General features: G+C 42.8%; 1 protein-coding gene and 1 long non-coding RNA gene across 4 annotated transcripts in view; both read right to left on the bottom strand.

Moving 5' to 3' along the window:
- Smg1 (SMG1 nonsense mediated mRNA decay associated PI3K related kinase) overlaps positions 1-13,576 on the bottom strand; it is a 93,060-nt gene extending 79,484 nt beyond the window's left edge. For all 3 annotated transcript variants that reach the window (XM_048332561.1, XM_048332558.1, XM_048332560.1), the window contains exon 1: positions 13,115-13,576. Coding sequence is in view for 2 of the 3 variants with exons in the window: in XM_048332558.1 (XP_048188515.1) it covers positions 13,115-13,200 (86 nt within the window). In the remaining variant the exon portion in view is untranslated. The remainder of the gene's footprint in view (positions 1-13,114) is intronic.
- LOC125340753 lies at positions 7,942-8,856 on the bottom strand. The gene is made up of 2 exons (XR_007208814.1): positions 8,412-8,856; positions 7,942-8,193 (listed from the first exon to the last, which is right to left on the bottom strand). It is a non-coding gene; the product is annotated as an uncharacterized LOC125340753 (long non-coding RNA).
- Positions 13,577-16,509: the final 2,933 nt, after the last annotated feature.

The raw sequence follows: 16,509 nt of genomic DNA, 5'->3' as shown, positions 1-16,509 counted from the left end.
GACTTGCAGAGGAATAAGGTGGGCTAAATGAAATCCCCCCTTTAAAAACTTCTTGTAGGTAATGGTGGGAACTCCTCTAAGTCAAATCATCATGATAGCCCTGAAATAACTTACATAAAATATATGGAAACATATATCATTCACATCAAAAGTGCCTGGCCCAACTGTCTCAGATATGTAATCCCAGCTTGTCAGGAGGCTGAGAAACAGAAGATTATTTTTTGAAGCCAGCCCAGGCAACAAGTCTATGAGACTCTTACTGACTGCCCCAAAGTCAGCTGTGGAAACGATGGCTCAAGGGGTAGAGTGCTAGCCTTGAGCAAAGAAGCTCAGGCCCAACACACAGACCCTGAGCTCAAGCCCAAGGAATCAACAGAAGAAAAGAAACAAAATGAGAAGCTCCTTAATGAAAGAGTTTATCGATTTTATGTAAGTAGTCACTGGTGTCATATTTTCAATAATGTGAAAAAAGTATGCTTTTCAATATACCTTCTCAAATTACCTATATTCAGGTTACTGATGAGCATATCTTTACAAGTTACAGAAGGTGCTTAGAAAGTATATTAAATAGCATTACAGTTTGCTGTAAGATGTACGTATATTTTTAAAATTAGAAATAAATGGCAAAATGTCAAGATACCGAGCATTTTAAAAAACGTTTCACATGTGCTTGTGTATATAGTGTTTTTAATTTGCTTAATAGAATGTATTCATGTTTTTGTGTTTTGATAATGTAATATGAAGTAATAAATCAAAATAAATCTTTTGTCCCTTAAAAAAAAAACAAACTTCTTGTAGCCAGATTCCAGTGGCTCAGTCTATAGTCCTACTACTCAAGAGGCTGAGACCTGAGAACCATGGCTCAAAGCCAGCTGAGGTAGACAAATGTGAGATACTTATCTTCGATTAACTGGCAAGCAGCTAGATTTGAGGCATGGATCAAGTGGTAGAATGCCAGCTTTGAGCAAAAAAGCTGAGACCCTGAGTTCATACCCCAGAGTGGCTGGGAAAGTGGCTTAGCAGTAGAGTGTTTGCCTAGCATGCATGAAGCCCTGGGTTCAATTCCTCAGCACCACATAAATAGAAAAGACCAGAAGTAGCTCAAGTGGTAGAATGCTAGCCTTGAGCAAAAGGAAGCCAAGGACAGTGTTCAGGCCTTGAGTTCAAGCCCCAGGACTGGCAAAAAACAAATAATAACAACAGATGGAGGAATTTGACAAGAAATGTACTCACTACCTTACATGTGTAACTTTAACTGCTCTGTATATCACTTTAACAATGAAATTAAATTTAAAAAATTATAAAATGCAATAATAATGACAGCAATAATAATTGTAATAACCCAGATCCTGAAAACAGGAAATTTGAATCTTCCTCTCCTGCTCTCCTTTTTCAGGCCTGCCATAGGCTCCTCTACCAAACTGCTAAGCCTGGAGTTGCTCAGAGCCCTGTCTTAGTCCCTCTAGAGATCTATCATCTGTCCTCTCCTTCAATCCATGTGGACAGCACAATGTACCACCTGCATGCTCACATGTAGGCCTCTGCCACAGATGCTTACATACAATGCCAGATTTATGTGACCAGCGCTTTAAGACCGCTGGCTCCCAACTCAACTTTTTTTACTCACAACTAATACTCTACTGCTTTACCCAACGCTCCACTTTCCATTTCGTGGCCCTATTTGTCTAGCCAGGCTGGCTTTAAACCACCATTCTCAGATCTCAGCCTTCTGAGTAGCCAGGATTTTAAGTGTAAGCCACCTGCACTCAGTTTGCCCATCTGTTTACTAAATAATCTCAAGCCAAACATGGAGACACCCCTTCAATCTCAGCTACTTAGGACCCAGCTGGCACAATATGAGACCCTAACTCAAAAAAGAAAAGATATCATTGTTCTATATCCCTTAAACACAACTGGTTGCTTTGCTTCTGTATTTCCATTTTACTACATGGTACTATCTGATGTTTTCTACTAAACAGTAATCCATGGTCAAATAGTCACTCACCTCCATCCACATCTCTGACCCATCTCTACCCATACTGCAGAAAAATACTTCCATAAAACACAACTCTTAACTAAGTGTCAGTGGCTCACATCTCTAATTCTAACTACTTAGGAGGAATAACTGCTTAATGGTGCAGGGCTTTCCCTACAGCATGGGAAAAGTCCTGAAACTAGACAGTAGTGACGCCTGCACAATATCATGGATACACCTAATGCCAGTGAATTGTAAAGTGGTACATTTTTTTGTGCATTTTACCAGCAAAATCATACAGGAAAAGAAACAAACAAAAAAAAAAACCAAGAAACCACTCACACTGTGTTATTCTTGAAAAGACACAAGTACAGGGGCAGGGGAGAGAGATCAGCAGTGGGCACAAGGGCAGGGGAGAGATCAGCAGTGGGCTAGGTGTATTCTGGCTTAGTAGTGGCAGTGATAGCAGTGCTACACACACTTGTCAGCAGGTCCTGGAAAGTGCTCTAGAGACATCCCACTGCCCTGGGAAGTTGCCAAAACTGAAAGGAAACCTCTTATTCTATGACCTCCCCAAGTAGATACTGGAAAAGCAAGTCTACAAAATTCATTCACATTCACACTCACTCACACACACACACGTACGTTTATTGCCAAATAGCCCTTTGGGACACAAATTAAGAAATCACTGAATTCCACAGGACAAGAGCCTAAGAGAAACCAAACTAGACTGAGCCTCCATCATGGGAGAAAGGCCCAGTGATGTTTTATTAACATAAAAAATGTACATAATAGGAAGGGGAGGTATGGCTCAAGTGATAGAGAGCCAGACTGGGAGTGGGGTGGGAAGAGAAGCCAAGTGAAAGCATGGGAGCCTGATTTCAAGCCCCAATTTTAAAAAGGTGCAACCAACCGCCTTTTTTTAAAGTCCTGAAAATATACAAATAATAGCTATGGAGTTATTTTGATAAAGTTCTACCAATCAATAAATTTAAGCACATCCCTCGAGGGCGTGACATATTAATAAACTTCTCTAACTACATATTAAAAATCTCCCCTTTAAAATAATCCTAGGGCTGGGTATCTAGCTCAATGATAGAGCAATTGCCTAGCATACTCCAAGGTCCTGGGTTACATCCTCAGCACTGAAAAAATAACAAGAATCTTAAAATACTTTATTGCCCTTTAAAAACACATTATTGCCTTTTAAAAATAAATGTGCTAAGGCTAGGAAAATGGCCTAATGGTAGAGTGCTTGCCCCGTGTACATTAAGCCCTGGAGCCCTGGGTTCGACGATTCCTCAGCACCACATAAATAGAAAAAGCCAGAAGTGGCACTGTGACTCAACAGGTAGTGTGCTAGCCGTGAGCAAAAAGAAGTCAGGGACAGGCCCAGGGTCCCAGGCCCCAGGGCTGGCAAAAAAAAAAAAACAATTAAAACATAAATTGCTAGCCTGGCACCAATGACTCATACCTGTAGTAATTCTAGCTACTCAGGAGGCTGAGATGCTAAGTCTGCCCAGGCAGGAAAGTCTGTAAAACTCTTATTTCCAATTAACCACCCCAGAAAAGCCAGAAGTGGAACTGTGGCTCAAGTGGTACCCTAGCCTTGAGCAGGACTGGCACTCCAGGGGGGAAAAAAGTACAATGAATAAGTCAATTAGTAGAACAAAGAAGATAATCTCACTATTCTTTTAATTATGAAGACTGCATAGCTCTCCTGAAGACCAGGAAGCAACCATCAGCACCAGGGAACAGAACTCCCCTGTACAAGGCAGGAGCCACTTATCAAGGTATTTATACTAAGCCTTGAGCTTTGTTTTTGTTGTTTTGGTTTTTTGGTTGTTTTTTTTTGCAAGTCCTGGGGCTTGAAGTCAGGGCCTATGCACTGTCCCTAAGGTTCTTTTTGCTCAAGGCTAGCACTCTACCACTTGAGCCACAGCGCCACTTCCAGCCTTTTCTGTTTATGTGGTACTGAGGAATCAAACCCAGGGCTTCATGCATGCAAGGCAAGCAAGCACTCTACTGTTAAGCCACACAGCCTTAAGTTTTTAGAAACCTAGTAAGCAGTTTAGGCTCATCAGTAAGCCACTTTAACCTACAAAGTCCATATAAACTCCATCTTTTGTTACATTTTGTATTAAATACATTTTAATCAGTTTCAAGTGATTTAAGTAACTTTTACAACAAGAAAGGAAAAAACATAGTTTCTAAGTATGAAATTACTTAGGAGAGAGCACATCCTAGCTCATTTTGAGTTTATAATACAATTTAAAATAGTACAGATGTCTTACTGCTGATTATCTATACAAACGTTTTTCTTTCTTTCTTTTTTGGCAGTCATAGGGCTTGAACTGGGGGGCCTGTGTACTGTTCCTGAGATTTTTTCACTCAAGGTTAGTGCTCTACCACTTTGAGCCTCAGCACCACTTTCTGGGAGTTAAGTGAAGAGTCTATGGGCTTTCCTGCCTCGGCTGGCTTTGAACCAGGATCTTCAAATCTCGGCCTCCTTTGTAGCTAGGATTACAGGCGGGAGCCACCAGCACCTGGCTCTCTTTTTTTTCCTATAGATACTCTATTAGCAATATGACTCTTCCCAGCTTTTTTTTCAGTAGATCCATGTGGCTTTTCAAAATACTATACTGGCAAAGGACAACCTTTCCTAGAATCCAGCATCCTCTCTACTCTTGTAATCAAATTATGTGCAGTATAGACACATAACTTGGGGGGGAAGAAAATAATTCAACATTCAACTGATGTTCCTGAAAGTAATAGTTCATAAATTCTAACTATAAGCAAAGTTAAGTAATGGATATGTTGCCCTTCTAACCTACCCCTTCTCAGTTTAATTGCATTTTCATCTGCCCTCCCTTGTATCCAAAGTCATAAAGATTAGATTGTTTTTTCTGCTTAACAACTTCAAATGGTTAAGTGTGTGTGTGTGTGTATGCATGAGCTTGCACATGCATGTGTTCTTTGAGAAGACACTCAAATACAGATTGGATATATAAGTTAATATATTAGTAAGGTAGAAGTATACAGAAGTAAAACATGAATTGTATAAGATCCACATACAAAAAAGGTCATACTTTATAGGGGAAACACACATAAAATTTGTGCTTATTAATATTATTTTTAAAACCTGAGAAACAGGTATCAGTAGTTCATGCCTGTAAGCCTAGCTATTCAAGAGGCTGAGATCTGAGGACTGCCTTTCAAAGCCAGCCCAGGCAGGAAAGTCCATGAAACTCTTATCTCCAATTCACCACTAGAAAATCGCAAGTAGCTGGGTGGCCCTTGAGCAAAGAGCTCAGGAATAGCACCCAGGCCCAGATTTCAAGCCCCATGACCAACAAAGAAAAGAAAGAAAAATAAAACCTGGGGCTGGGCACTGGTGGTTCACACCTGTAATCCTAGGCACTTAGGGAGCTGAGCTCTGAGGATTATAGTTTGAATCTAGCCCAGGCAGTAAAGTATCTCCAACTAGCCACCAGAAAACTGGAAGTGGAGTTTTGGTCAAAGCACTGGCCTTTAGCAGAAAAGCTCAGGGATAATGCCCAAGGCCTTGAGTTCAAGTCCCACCACCAAAAATAAGTACATACATACATACAACCTGGCGTGAGGTATTAAGGAGACTGTTTCTCCCACAGAGGTGATAAGACAGAGCAAGACAGTATAAAAGCAGCTGAGAATGACAATCATCCTTAGTAGCAAACCAAGAGCACGCACACGCAAAGGCCCTATGGCAGCAATGAGTTTTTGGGCAGTGTGGTAGGAAAAGACACAAAAGCAAGAGAGGAAAAAAAAAGATTGTCACAACTCTCAAAACATCAAAACTAATTGGTGAGCAGAATTAACAACTAAAGTGAAAAGTGCGTGTCTAAAGTGAAAAGCGCATATTCTTTTTCATTGTAGATCCCTTGCAAATTATATAGCAGAGAGACAAATCACAGAAGGCAGGGTTAGGAGTCAAAGGAGGAACAAGTTTAGAAGCAAAAAGAGCATGAAAAACAGAGCAGAGCCACAGCAGGTACCACAAGGGTAGAAAAAGGCACACAAACCTGTGGCTCAGAAATAAACCTAGCCACGCAGAGGAACTCCTGTTATATTCCAGAACTCAAAAGCCTGAAAATGGCTTCAGATACTCTAATTAACAATGCTATAGCAAAAGAGAAATGAGAGAAATATACTGAAGATGATGAGTGTGTTAACCTTTATTAACTGTTAACTGGCAATAGACTGTTAGATATTATGCAAAAACTGCATTTCTATAACATTATGCAAAGACTGCATTTCTATAAAAGATTTCAAGGTAAAATCTACCCATACACTGCTGCTTCAGGAGTGGAAAGGTGGGGGGAGAGGAAGTCAACCTGAAGTCTCTTGACTGGATTCTTGGGTACAGATGTGTATACATTTGTCAAATTTCACTGAACTTAAGTTATATATAACTTACATCTCAAAAATTAGTACAATGGAATGCAAAAGAGAAGCAAACTTAGAAAAGTACTACACAAACTAGCGAGAAATAGTTTCGTAAAAGCAATTATTTCCATGTAAGCAAATGTTCTAAAATAAAGGGGGAAATGTTATATACACCTATGCTGGACTTTTTTTTTTTTTTTTTTTTTTTTTTTTTTTTTTTTGCTAGTCCTGGGGCTTGAACTTGGGGCCTGAGCACTGTCCCCGGCTTCTTTTTGCTCAAGGCTAGCACTCTTACCACTTGAGCCACAGCGCCACTTCTGGCTTTTTCTATATATGTGGTGCTGAGGAATTGAACCCAGGGCTTCATGTATATGAGGCAAGCACTCTACCACTAGGCCATATTCCCAGCCCTGGACTATTTTATGTAGGAATTAAAACACAATTATTTCTGAAATCTTTGCCATTATACCTCTATGTAGGTGAAGGTGCATTTTATTTTGTAGTTCCCAAAGTAAAATGGGCTCTGAGAAAACTAAAGATAGCTAAAAATAGGTAATGAAAAAAATGATAATATGAAGACATGAAACCGTTTGTGTAAATTCATAAAGGAACCCTGGGGACTTATTTTAGGTAATTAGGATAGCAAAAGTAAGTAAGTACCTACTATAAATGCCAGGTAATGAAGGCAAGAAATCCTGAAGAGTTGTGAGAATTCAATATTCCTAAAAGACACCATGAATCACACTCCATTTTCTACGTGTGACATTCCATGTAAGTTTCCTAAGGCAAACTCAAGTGTGAGCAGATAAAAAGTATCATTTAAGTGATCATCCTCAATCAACACCATATAACAAATGAAGGGCTTTTTGCATATTGGCTAGACATTTGTCTGAATTTAAACTGTGAATTATAAACAGAACACAATAGTCACTTAGGTTTTTAGTTAGCACTCTTGTCTACTAGATTGTTCCAACTGTCTACTTCTGCAGTTCCTCCCTTCCTCCTCCTCACTCCATCTCCTTCAAGAACCTAGATTTAATCTTCCTAAATTATGCCACTTGTGCTGGGTAAAATTTCAATGGCTCATTCCCTAAAGCACATTACACATAATTCAAGGCTTACAATAGAGTTCTAATCCAACTCTTCAGGCTTTACCTCTTATTTTGTATTACTCCCCTCAAGTGCCCAAGGCTCCTAATCAATTTTTATTTAAATATTTTGCCAAGGACAAATTACATTTTACCATATCCTTATTTTCTTTTTATGACTTTTCCACATATTTATGGTCAAAGCTATATACACCAATTCATTCCCCTCTTGTACACAACTATATAACTTTCTCACTTCTAACTCATTTTAAACTCTACTGATAGCATAAAAAGTATACCAAGACCTGTAACACAATACTTAGATGCCTTGGTATTTTAAAGCCCTCATTTCCCCTATGAACCTATGACCTCTATGAGAATGGTCTTAAAAGCCATGAATACTTCTAAAATACCAATAGTTCCTGATCAGAACATTCTCCTTGAATTATAGGATTGGGGGGGGGGGAACAGTCATGGGGCTTGAAATCTGGGTCTGGGCAGTGTCCCTGAGCTCCTCAGCTCAAGGCTGGCACTCTACCACTTGAGCTACAGCACCACTTCCGAATTATAGTATTTCTAATTCAATAGACTATTTCATATTCCATATTTATGAAGAATTAAAACAGAAGGGAAGAAAACTTTTAGCTTAAAGATATAATTGCTAAATGGTTCATAAGGAATGCTTTATTTTATAATGAAAATAAACTTCCTGGGCTGGGAATATGGCCTAGTGGCAAGAGAGCTTGCCTCGTATACATGAAGCCCTGGGTTCAATTTCCCAGTACCACATATATGGAAAACAGCCAAAAGTGGCGCTGTGGCTCAAGTGGCAGAGTGCTAGCCTTGAGCAAAAGGAAGCCAGGGACAGTGCTCAGGCCCTGAGTCCAAGGCCCAGGACTGGTAGAAAAAAAAGAAAGGAAAACAACTTCCTTCTAAAACATTATACACAGGCAAAACTATTTGCACTCCACTCTCTAACTTAGAAATCTCTTGTACAAACGTGGAGTGCATTCCTGCAGTTTCAGATACTTGGGAGGCTGAGGCAGGAGGGCCTAGGCAACACAGTGTGACTCAAATCTTCCCTTCTACACCCCCCCCCAAAATAATCATATTCTATTGGTGGTCCCATTTATAGCTATGATACATATGTGACTCCAAGTAATTATACCCTTTATGTAGTTCATTATAGTATGTACATCAGACATGAAAACTCATTAAGGGCTCTATTCATATAAAACTTTCAAAAACCTATCTAGAAGCGGGTGCTGGTGGTTCATACCTGTAAACCTAGCTACTAAGGAGGCTGAGGTATGAGGACCCAGGTTCAAAGCCAGCCCAAGTAGGAAAAGTTCATGAAAATTCTTACCTTCCATTAACTACCAAAAAGAACAGAAGTAGACCTATGGCTCAAGTGGCAGAGGGCCAGCCTTAGTTTAAAAAAAAAAAAAAAAAGGTCAGAGACAATGTGCCTAAGCCCTGAGTCCAAACCCCAAAACAGGCTCCAAAAAAACAAAAGAAACCGGGGCTGGGGATATAGCCTAGTGGGGCAAGAGTGCCTGCCTCGGATACACGAGGCCCTAGGTTCGATTCTCCAGCACCACATATACAGAAAACGGCCAGAAGCGGCGCTGTGGCTCAAGTGGCAGAGTGCTAGCCTTGAGCGGGAAGAAGCCAGGGACAGTGCTCAGGCCCTGAGTCCAAGGCCCAGGACTGGCCAAAAAAAAAAAACCTAGCTAAAGGTCTGGTGTAGCAGTGCACACCTCTAACCTCAGAGCTCCACTGGTTGGGACAGGAGTTCTTTAAGTTCAAGGCCAAAATTGACTATAAATTCCAGCTTCTAATATGTGACTTTCAATTTCACATTTCCATCTTTTGGTCTGTCACAGACCAAAACTCTGAGAACTCTGATCTCTACTCTACTAAACGTGGGAGCTATTTCTACTATGTGGTTACATCCATTTAGAAGTCTGGAAATAGCTAAGCGCTGTGGTACTCGCCTCTAACCCAAGCTATCTGGGAGGCTGAGGCAGTAGGATCTCAAGTTTGAGGCCAATATGAGCAACAGAGCAAGACCACTCCAGAAAGTGTAGAGTGGCTCAAGTGCTAGGGCACCTTGCCTAGCATCACAGGCCTTTAAATCCCAGTACTACCGAAAAAAAAAAAACTGTAAAACCTTGGGTACCAAAAGACTTCCAATGTATCTGCTAAACAAATCCAAGAAGTAAAATGTACTTATTTTCTGATGCTCTGAATGCTTTCTCTTTTTTGATGAATTAGCTTATTTTTATTTACTACATCAAATTAATTTATGCATTTTAGAATATTTAAATGTATAATATTACACACTTAACTTTAAATCTGGGTTTGTCTGGTACATAAATTGTTTTTCAAAATAAAATCAGGAAAGTAAAAGACTGGCTATTGGCAATGACAGGTATCTTTTAAAGGTAGAAAAGAAAGCAAATGGGGGTAGGGAAGTGGGGAGGGGGAGGCATGGGGGGAAATGAGGAGGTAAAAAAGTTGGGTAAGAAATGTACGCACTACCTTTGACAATAAAGAAATAATTTTTTTTTTAAAGAAAGCAAGCTACCTTCACAATTCAGGTTTCCTAAAGGACAAAAGCCACCACTCCTGTCTCTCCATTCAAAAACATCACAGGTGTCCACAGGAGCCTAGAACCTTCTTTAATTTTTGGATGCTAGTACTGAGAAAATTCAGGGCTTTGTGTTCTGCTAGTTTTGTTGTTTTTTTTAATCAAGACTTTTGCTGGTTAACTAGAGGAATGAGTCTCAGACTTTTTCTCTCCAGGCTGATTCATAACAGTGATCCTCCAATCTCAGCCTCCTGAAGAACTAGGATTAGTCATGAGCCTGCCTCCTAAAACATTAACTCTACGTCTGATGAACCCACAGACTGTAAGTAATAACTGAGTAACCTAATACCATTCACTTGCCTAACCATTCGTAAATGTTCAAAGTACAGTTAAAAAAAAAAAAAAAGGAAGGCTGTAAGCCAGTGCTTCTAAAGAAGATGGGCTTGCTAGGTTGTCTTCTCTAACCTAAACTACTCAGCCACCTGGAACATTTCCTGTCCTCATGGTCATGATTGACTCAACTGTCAGTTTCCTGATCAACTGGCAAAAAAAAAAAGCTAAAAGAAACTGAAAATAATTGCTTACAAAATTCCACTTTCTCAAGAAATCTCAAATCAAGGAGCACAGAATACCTTGCCCTCTGAAAAATCAGGAAATTAACAGAAATTTTTTAGGATTCAGATGAACCCTAAGGAGTCTACATGCATTCAAAAATGTTTCAAAAATAATAAGGCCCCGTTTTAAGCAAGTGGGAAGTTCAACCTCCATTCTATTAACTAGAGAACCTGTCATTTTTCTGAGTAGAGGGAACAATCCCAATTGTCACAAAAATCAAGACTTAGCAAATACCTGGGGTTATTTATTGGCCATTTTACAAAGCAACTATGGCAACCTTACAAACAAATCAAGGTTATAGAGTATGTCCATATATACTTCTTTCTCTGTTCTCTCTACAACAGGAGAAAATCAAATTATTTCCAACCTCCTGAACTCTACATACTCATAATGTACCTCACAGTACTCACCTACTTGGATGTTAGGTCAGACTATTACCGAACATAGCTCCAAAGCAAGCTCACATCCTCCTCCCCTGCCTCCCACCACCCCCAGTCATCTCTCACACAGCCAAGAAACAGAGCACCTGAAAGAAACATGAATATTTATTAATAACCTATGCACAGATTCCTAAACTTTTTAAGCCCTTCTGCTTCATACCTTTCAGCAATGAAGTCAGGTGACCCCAGCATGTGGCTGGCAATCTGCTATCACATTTATTTAGCACAGCTACACTTTCATGTCCCAAAAGCTCTAGGACTATTTGGGAAGGGTATTTTAACCCTCCAAATCATTATTAAAATTCTCTTCAATATACTGACACAAGACTAAAAACCAACAGAAAATCCATTGTTAAAGAACTCTGAAAGGTCAAATCCAAGCTCGTTTATAATCTAATGCACTAACTGCCTAAAATCAAATTCCACACATCTAAACAGAAGTGAAAACTAAGTATGTCCAATACAGATACTACTTGTATCTGACTTTTCTAAAACCCTGTACAGGCCAAACCAAAGCATGCTTTTCAAACAACAGTTCTGAACTTAACATCTCAATTCTAGACTGGGGGATTCATTTTTAAAGTCATTTAAACACATCAGCTCTCAAAAGACACAAAACTTAGGCAAGCACACTCAAACACCACCACCAGTCTTAAGGTTATTTCGACTGTGGAGGCTGGGAGAATGGCAGAACTTCCCTAGCAAGCAAGCAAGCTCCCTTCCCTTAGGTCAAATGGCAGTATGGAGGGGGGGAGGGGGGTTTACATTTTAACACCTTACAATTGAAGTTCTTCACTTCCACACACAGCTGAAATCAGGGGAAATTCATCAGAAAGCAAAGCAGCATTCCATTATGTGTGTGTTTTACGTTTATTTGGCCAGTTTCTGGTCAATTATAATCCAAGTATGCCCGCACATTTGAAAGCTTCCTGTATCTACTATCCCTAAAACGTACCCAAATACACTGAGGAAGTTCTTCTAAGCGTTGGGTTAAATTCCAAGTAGTCTCTGGTTATTACAATTACAAGCCTTTACTCAGTAAGACCAAATCCACCCTAAATTAAACACAATTAGAAATTATATTTACCTTTTCTTAAAAAGGGGAGAGGGGAAAACAGGGCATAAGATATCACAAGAAATGTACACACTGCCCTACTATGTAACTGTACCCTTTTTGCACAACACCTTGTCAAAAAAAATTGTGTTCAATTAATAAATAAATTAAATTTTTAAAAAAAAGGGGGAGAGGGGAGAGTGCTCCTAAATATATTCTAATCCAACCAGGCCCCAAAGCGGCCTGAGATCAAACCCAGCACGTCAGAGAAAAATACTCTGTAGCTGAGGGAGCGCCCAAGGAGATCTGAATGTCCAGGTGTCCGTCCACCTGCCCAGCACAGTACTGCACTTGGGGAGAGAAAACTTCCATTTCCCAGGATCAGAAAATAAGTCGACCACACACTCCATTACCATCTCTATCTACCCCGACTAGCGCCTTGCCTAAAAGCCAAAGTTCTTTAGTTGGGAGTTCGAGGTTTAAAAAAAGATTAACACGTGGGAGGGCCAGTATGGAACCGAGTTAAGGTCTCCCACGTGGGGGGCGAGGAGGGAGGGAGGAGAGGGCTGGAAGGGTGAGGGTCCCAGGAAGTTCGTGAGTAACCAAGAGGGTCTTGAACCAGAATCCCAAACTGGGGAGGGGCCTCCTTTGACCAACAGACCCCTAGAGCCAGGGCGTCGGCAGGGCGCCCTAGGGTCCGCGCGTCCGAGCCCCAGCGCTGGCGCTGACACTCGGGCCTGGTGGCCTCCCCGCGGCCGGCCGAGCCGGGGCGGGCCCGCAGAGAGACCCAAGAAGCCGCGCCCGGTTCCCCGGGTCGGCGGGGCGGCGAGGGCCTAGGCCGCGCCTCCCGTCCCCGCGGCCCGAGGCCTCGGGCGGCGCCCCGAGGGCCCGGAGGCGGCGGCGGGCCCGGCCGCCGTCACCCACCTGGGTTGCCAGTCATTCCAGCTCCGCGGGTACTTGGTGCCGCCGCCGCCGCTGCTCAGCCGAGACCCCGGGGCTCTGCGGCTCATTACCTTCCTCGACACGACATGGCCAAGCGCCGCCGCCCGGAGAAGCGCCAGTCGCCGCCCGAACCGGCCGCCGCCGACACTCCGCTCCGGCCCGGGGCTGAGGAGGAAGCCGCGGAGGAGGAGGAGGAGGAGAAGGAGGCGGCGGCGGAGGGCGGGGGAGGCCGACGGCCGTTCCGGGTTCCGCCTGAGCCCACAGCGCAGGACGAGAAGGCGGGAGCGGCGCGGCGAGGGGGAGGCGGAGGAAGGGGAGGCGACGTCTCTTTCCAGAGCCGTACGCGGCCCGCGACGCCGGGGCCCAGGAGGACGAGGACGGCGAGGAGGAGGAGGAGGCGGTGGCGGCGGCTCCTCACGCTCACACGGCCACGGCTTCCCCGCCTCCCGGCTCCGCCCGCCGCGCCGCCGCTGCCGCACGGCATGCTGGGAACGAGGGGCGGCGCCGGCGCCCGCCAGGGCCTGGAAAGGACGGGCGTGGCCTGTTCGTGGGGGGCGTGTCCGGTTCTCCGCGGGCGTGGTCTAATGGGGCGGGACCGCAATCAGACCTCCCTCGGGGCCCTGGGATTCGTCCACCGCAGGGGATCACGGGAGTGGGGGGGGCCTCTCCGCCATCGCCTGCGCGCGCGCGCACGCACGCACACACTAGCGTGCGCGCACAGTCAGGTGTAATCAGGCGTCCAATAAGGGCGCTGATGTTCTTGCATCATACATGGGTTCGCGAGCGCCCACCTGCGCACGGTCCTCCAGGAAAAGTAGAAATAGGAAGGTGGTAAGTTCGCAGCCCCCATCTGGGCTGTGTGCCTCCTCACACTCCATCCCACTCCTACTGGGCTGTGTGCATCCGGTCCTCACACTCGAGCCCATTCCCACGCGGAGGAAAAGCCACGTCCCCCCGTCCCCCCCCCCCCCCCGTCCTCTAGCCTGTGCTTGGAAATCCCCCTTACCCTAACACGTGCTTCCCTTTACTAGCAGAGACTGGCTAAAGGAGGTGGGGACAAACCTGAAACACCTTTCCCCTCCTAAAGAAATCACTGAAGCATCCAACACCTTATGTGAATGTAGGTGTGATAGATCTATATAGATACCTAGATATAGAATAAGCACACAAGAGGCTGAGGCGAAGCTGGATGATCGAGTGCTTGCCCAGAATCAGTAAAAGCTATGGGTTCAATCCCCAGCCCTGAAAAGGGGAAGGAGGTATGATGTGCAAGACAGACATCATGTAAGTGTCTGAAGATTGTCTGCATAAAGGGTCTTAACCTATTACTTTGTGTTGCAAAGAAAACTATACAATTGCTAACACAGGTACTTGATTTTGAGAAGTTGTTGCTCTCCCCTCAACCCTCTCTCCTTCATCAGTTCCACCCTTCACTTACTAAGGAGTCTAAAGCATGGAAAGTCAAACTTACAAAGGCACGTTGCTCCCTCTTCTTCCTCTCCCTGTCCTCTCTGCTTCTAAACAGATGCTGATATTTGCTTCAGCAAATCCCCGCTTGGAACTGGGCAGACTTAAAACCTGGACACACACACACACAACACACAATGAATCAATGTATCTGAGAAATGGTAGCGCATTTGCCTACTGTGGGCAAAGCCCTCAGTTTTATCCCCAGCACTACAGACTAATAAATTGATAATCCCTCTGTTCAATAAAACAGAAGGAATGCATTGAGTAAAGGGAAATAAATCCTATGTGCACACACTCTAGCTAGAAATTGCCTTGGGTACCCACCACCCTTTTGCTAAGGGGAGAGTATGAGGAAGGGTCCCACAAAAATCTTCAGAAAGAACCTGCAAGTGTTCTCTCCTACCATTTCTTCTTCCTTCCTCTCTCTCTCTACCTCCCAACCCCTTTGCTGGTATGGGAATTTGAACTCAGAGCCCAATACTTGCAAGGCTGTTGCTCTACCATTTAAGCCACACCTCCAGCCCTTCTCTAGTTTCTTATGAAAAAAAAAAAATTCTCCGTGAATCCAATCCCAGAATGAGAGTCCCTTAACTTAGTATGGTCTTCCTTGTGAGACAGTCTTTCAACAAATCATTTTTGTTTGTTTGAAATTGATTTAATTACATAATTTTTACACAATCATTAATGTACAATACATTTTATATGTATAATATCAGCATATTTGTGTTATAAATTACAATAATTATTGTTTAGGTTCTTCTTAAATTACACAATAATAAATACCTTGTTTTTGTGTAGGAAAGTGGGCTTCTGGTCCTTGGGCTTGAACTCAGGGCCTAGGCATTGAGTTAGCTTTTTTGTTCAAGATTATAACTTGAGCCACGGCTCCATTTCAGGCACTTTGCTAGTGAATTGGAGATAAGAATCTCACAGACTTTTCTGCTTAGACTGGCTTCAAACCACAATCCTCAGATTTTAGCCAGCCACCTGAGCACCAAGGATTATAGATATGAGGCACTGGTGCCTGGCTTGGTTTTGTGTATTTTTTTAATGTACTCTAATCATGATTCTTTTGTTATTGATGGGTGGCGGGGTGGGGTTTGTAATTTTTTTTAGACAGAGTCTCACTTTGTAACCCAGGCTGGCTTTGAATTTGAGAGCCTCAGCCTCCCAAATTCTTGAACAACAGGCATGTGCCAGTATATCCAAATCTCACAGAACTTCTTAATTTACACATTAAAAACCATTCAGTATTGAAAACATACCTTTGAGACCAGAGCAATCATTGTGACCCAAACTCTGACCTTGAGGAGCTCAAGGAGTTGAGATTAGGGAGCTGAGTCTATTGTAACAAATGACTGGAACTGGGACTCAAGAGGTAGAGTTGGGTTTAGCATGTTCAAGGCCCGAAATTTAAACCATACTATCACCACACACGTGAAAATACATACATAAATACTGACATGCTTATTCATTTGCTCAATCTTTCCTCTCCTCTACTGAGATTCTATCTCAATCTGACCAGAGGAGATTCCAGGCTTTTCTTTCTTTTCTTTTTCTTCCTTTTTGAGACAGAGACTGTGTAATCTAGGCTAATCTTATACTGTTGTTCCTCCTTCTTTAGTCTCTCAAACTCTGGGATTACAGTCATGTTCTATCATGCCCGGACTAGCTTCAAAACTTTTTCTTAGAGCTAGGATATAGGTCAGTGGTAAAGTACTATTCTAGAAGGGCTGGGTTTGATCCCTAGCACAGAAAAGAGAAAAGATAAAAGACAAAGACAATGAAAATAGAGGAGGAGGAGGGAGGGGGAGGAGGAGAAGGAAGAAGAGGAAGAGAAGGGAAAGAAGAGGAGAAAAGAGTCTTTTCTTTGCTCTCAGTTCTGAGCTTATTTGAATCTGTTTCCT

The sequence above is a fragment of the Perognathus longimembris genome, chromosome 23, assembly GCF_023159225.1.
Source record: "Perognathus longimembris pacificus isolate PPM17 chromosome 23, ASM2315922v1, whole genome shotgun sequence".
Taxonomy (NCBI): Eukaryota; Metazoa; Chordata; class Mammalia; order Rodentia; family Heteromyidae; genus Perognathus; species Perognathus longimembris.
Note: the sequence above shows the minus strand (reverse complement) of the source record. Positions and strands in the feature narration are given on the sequence as shown.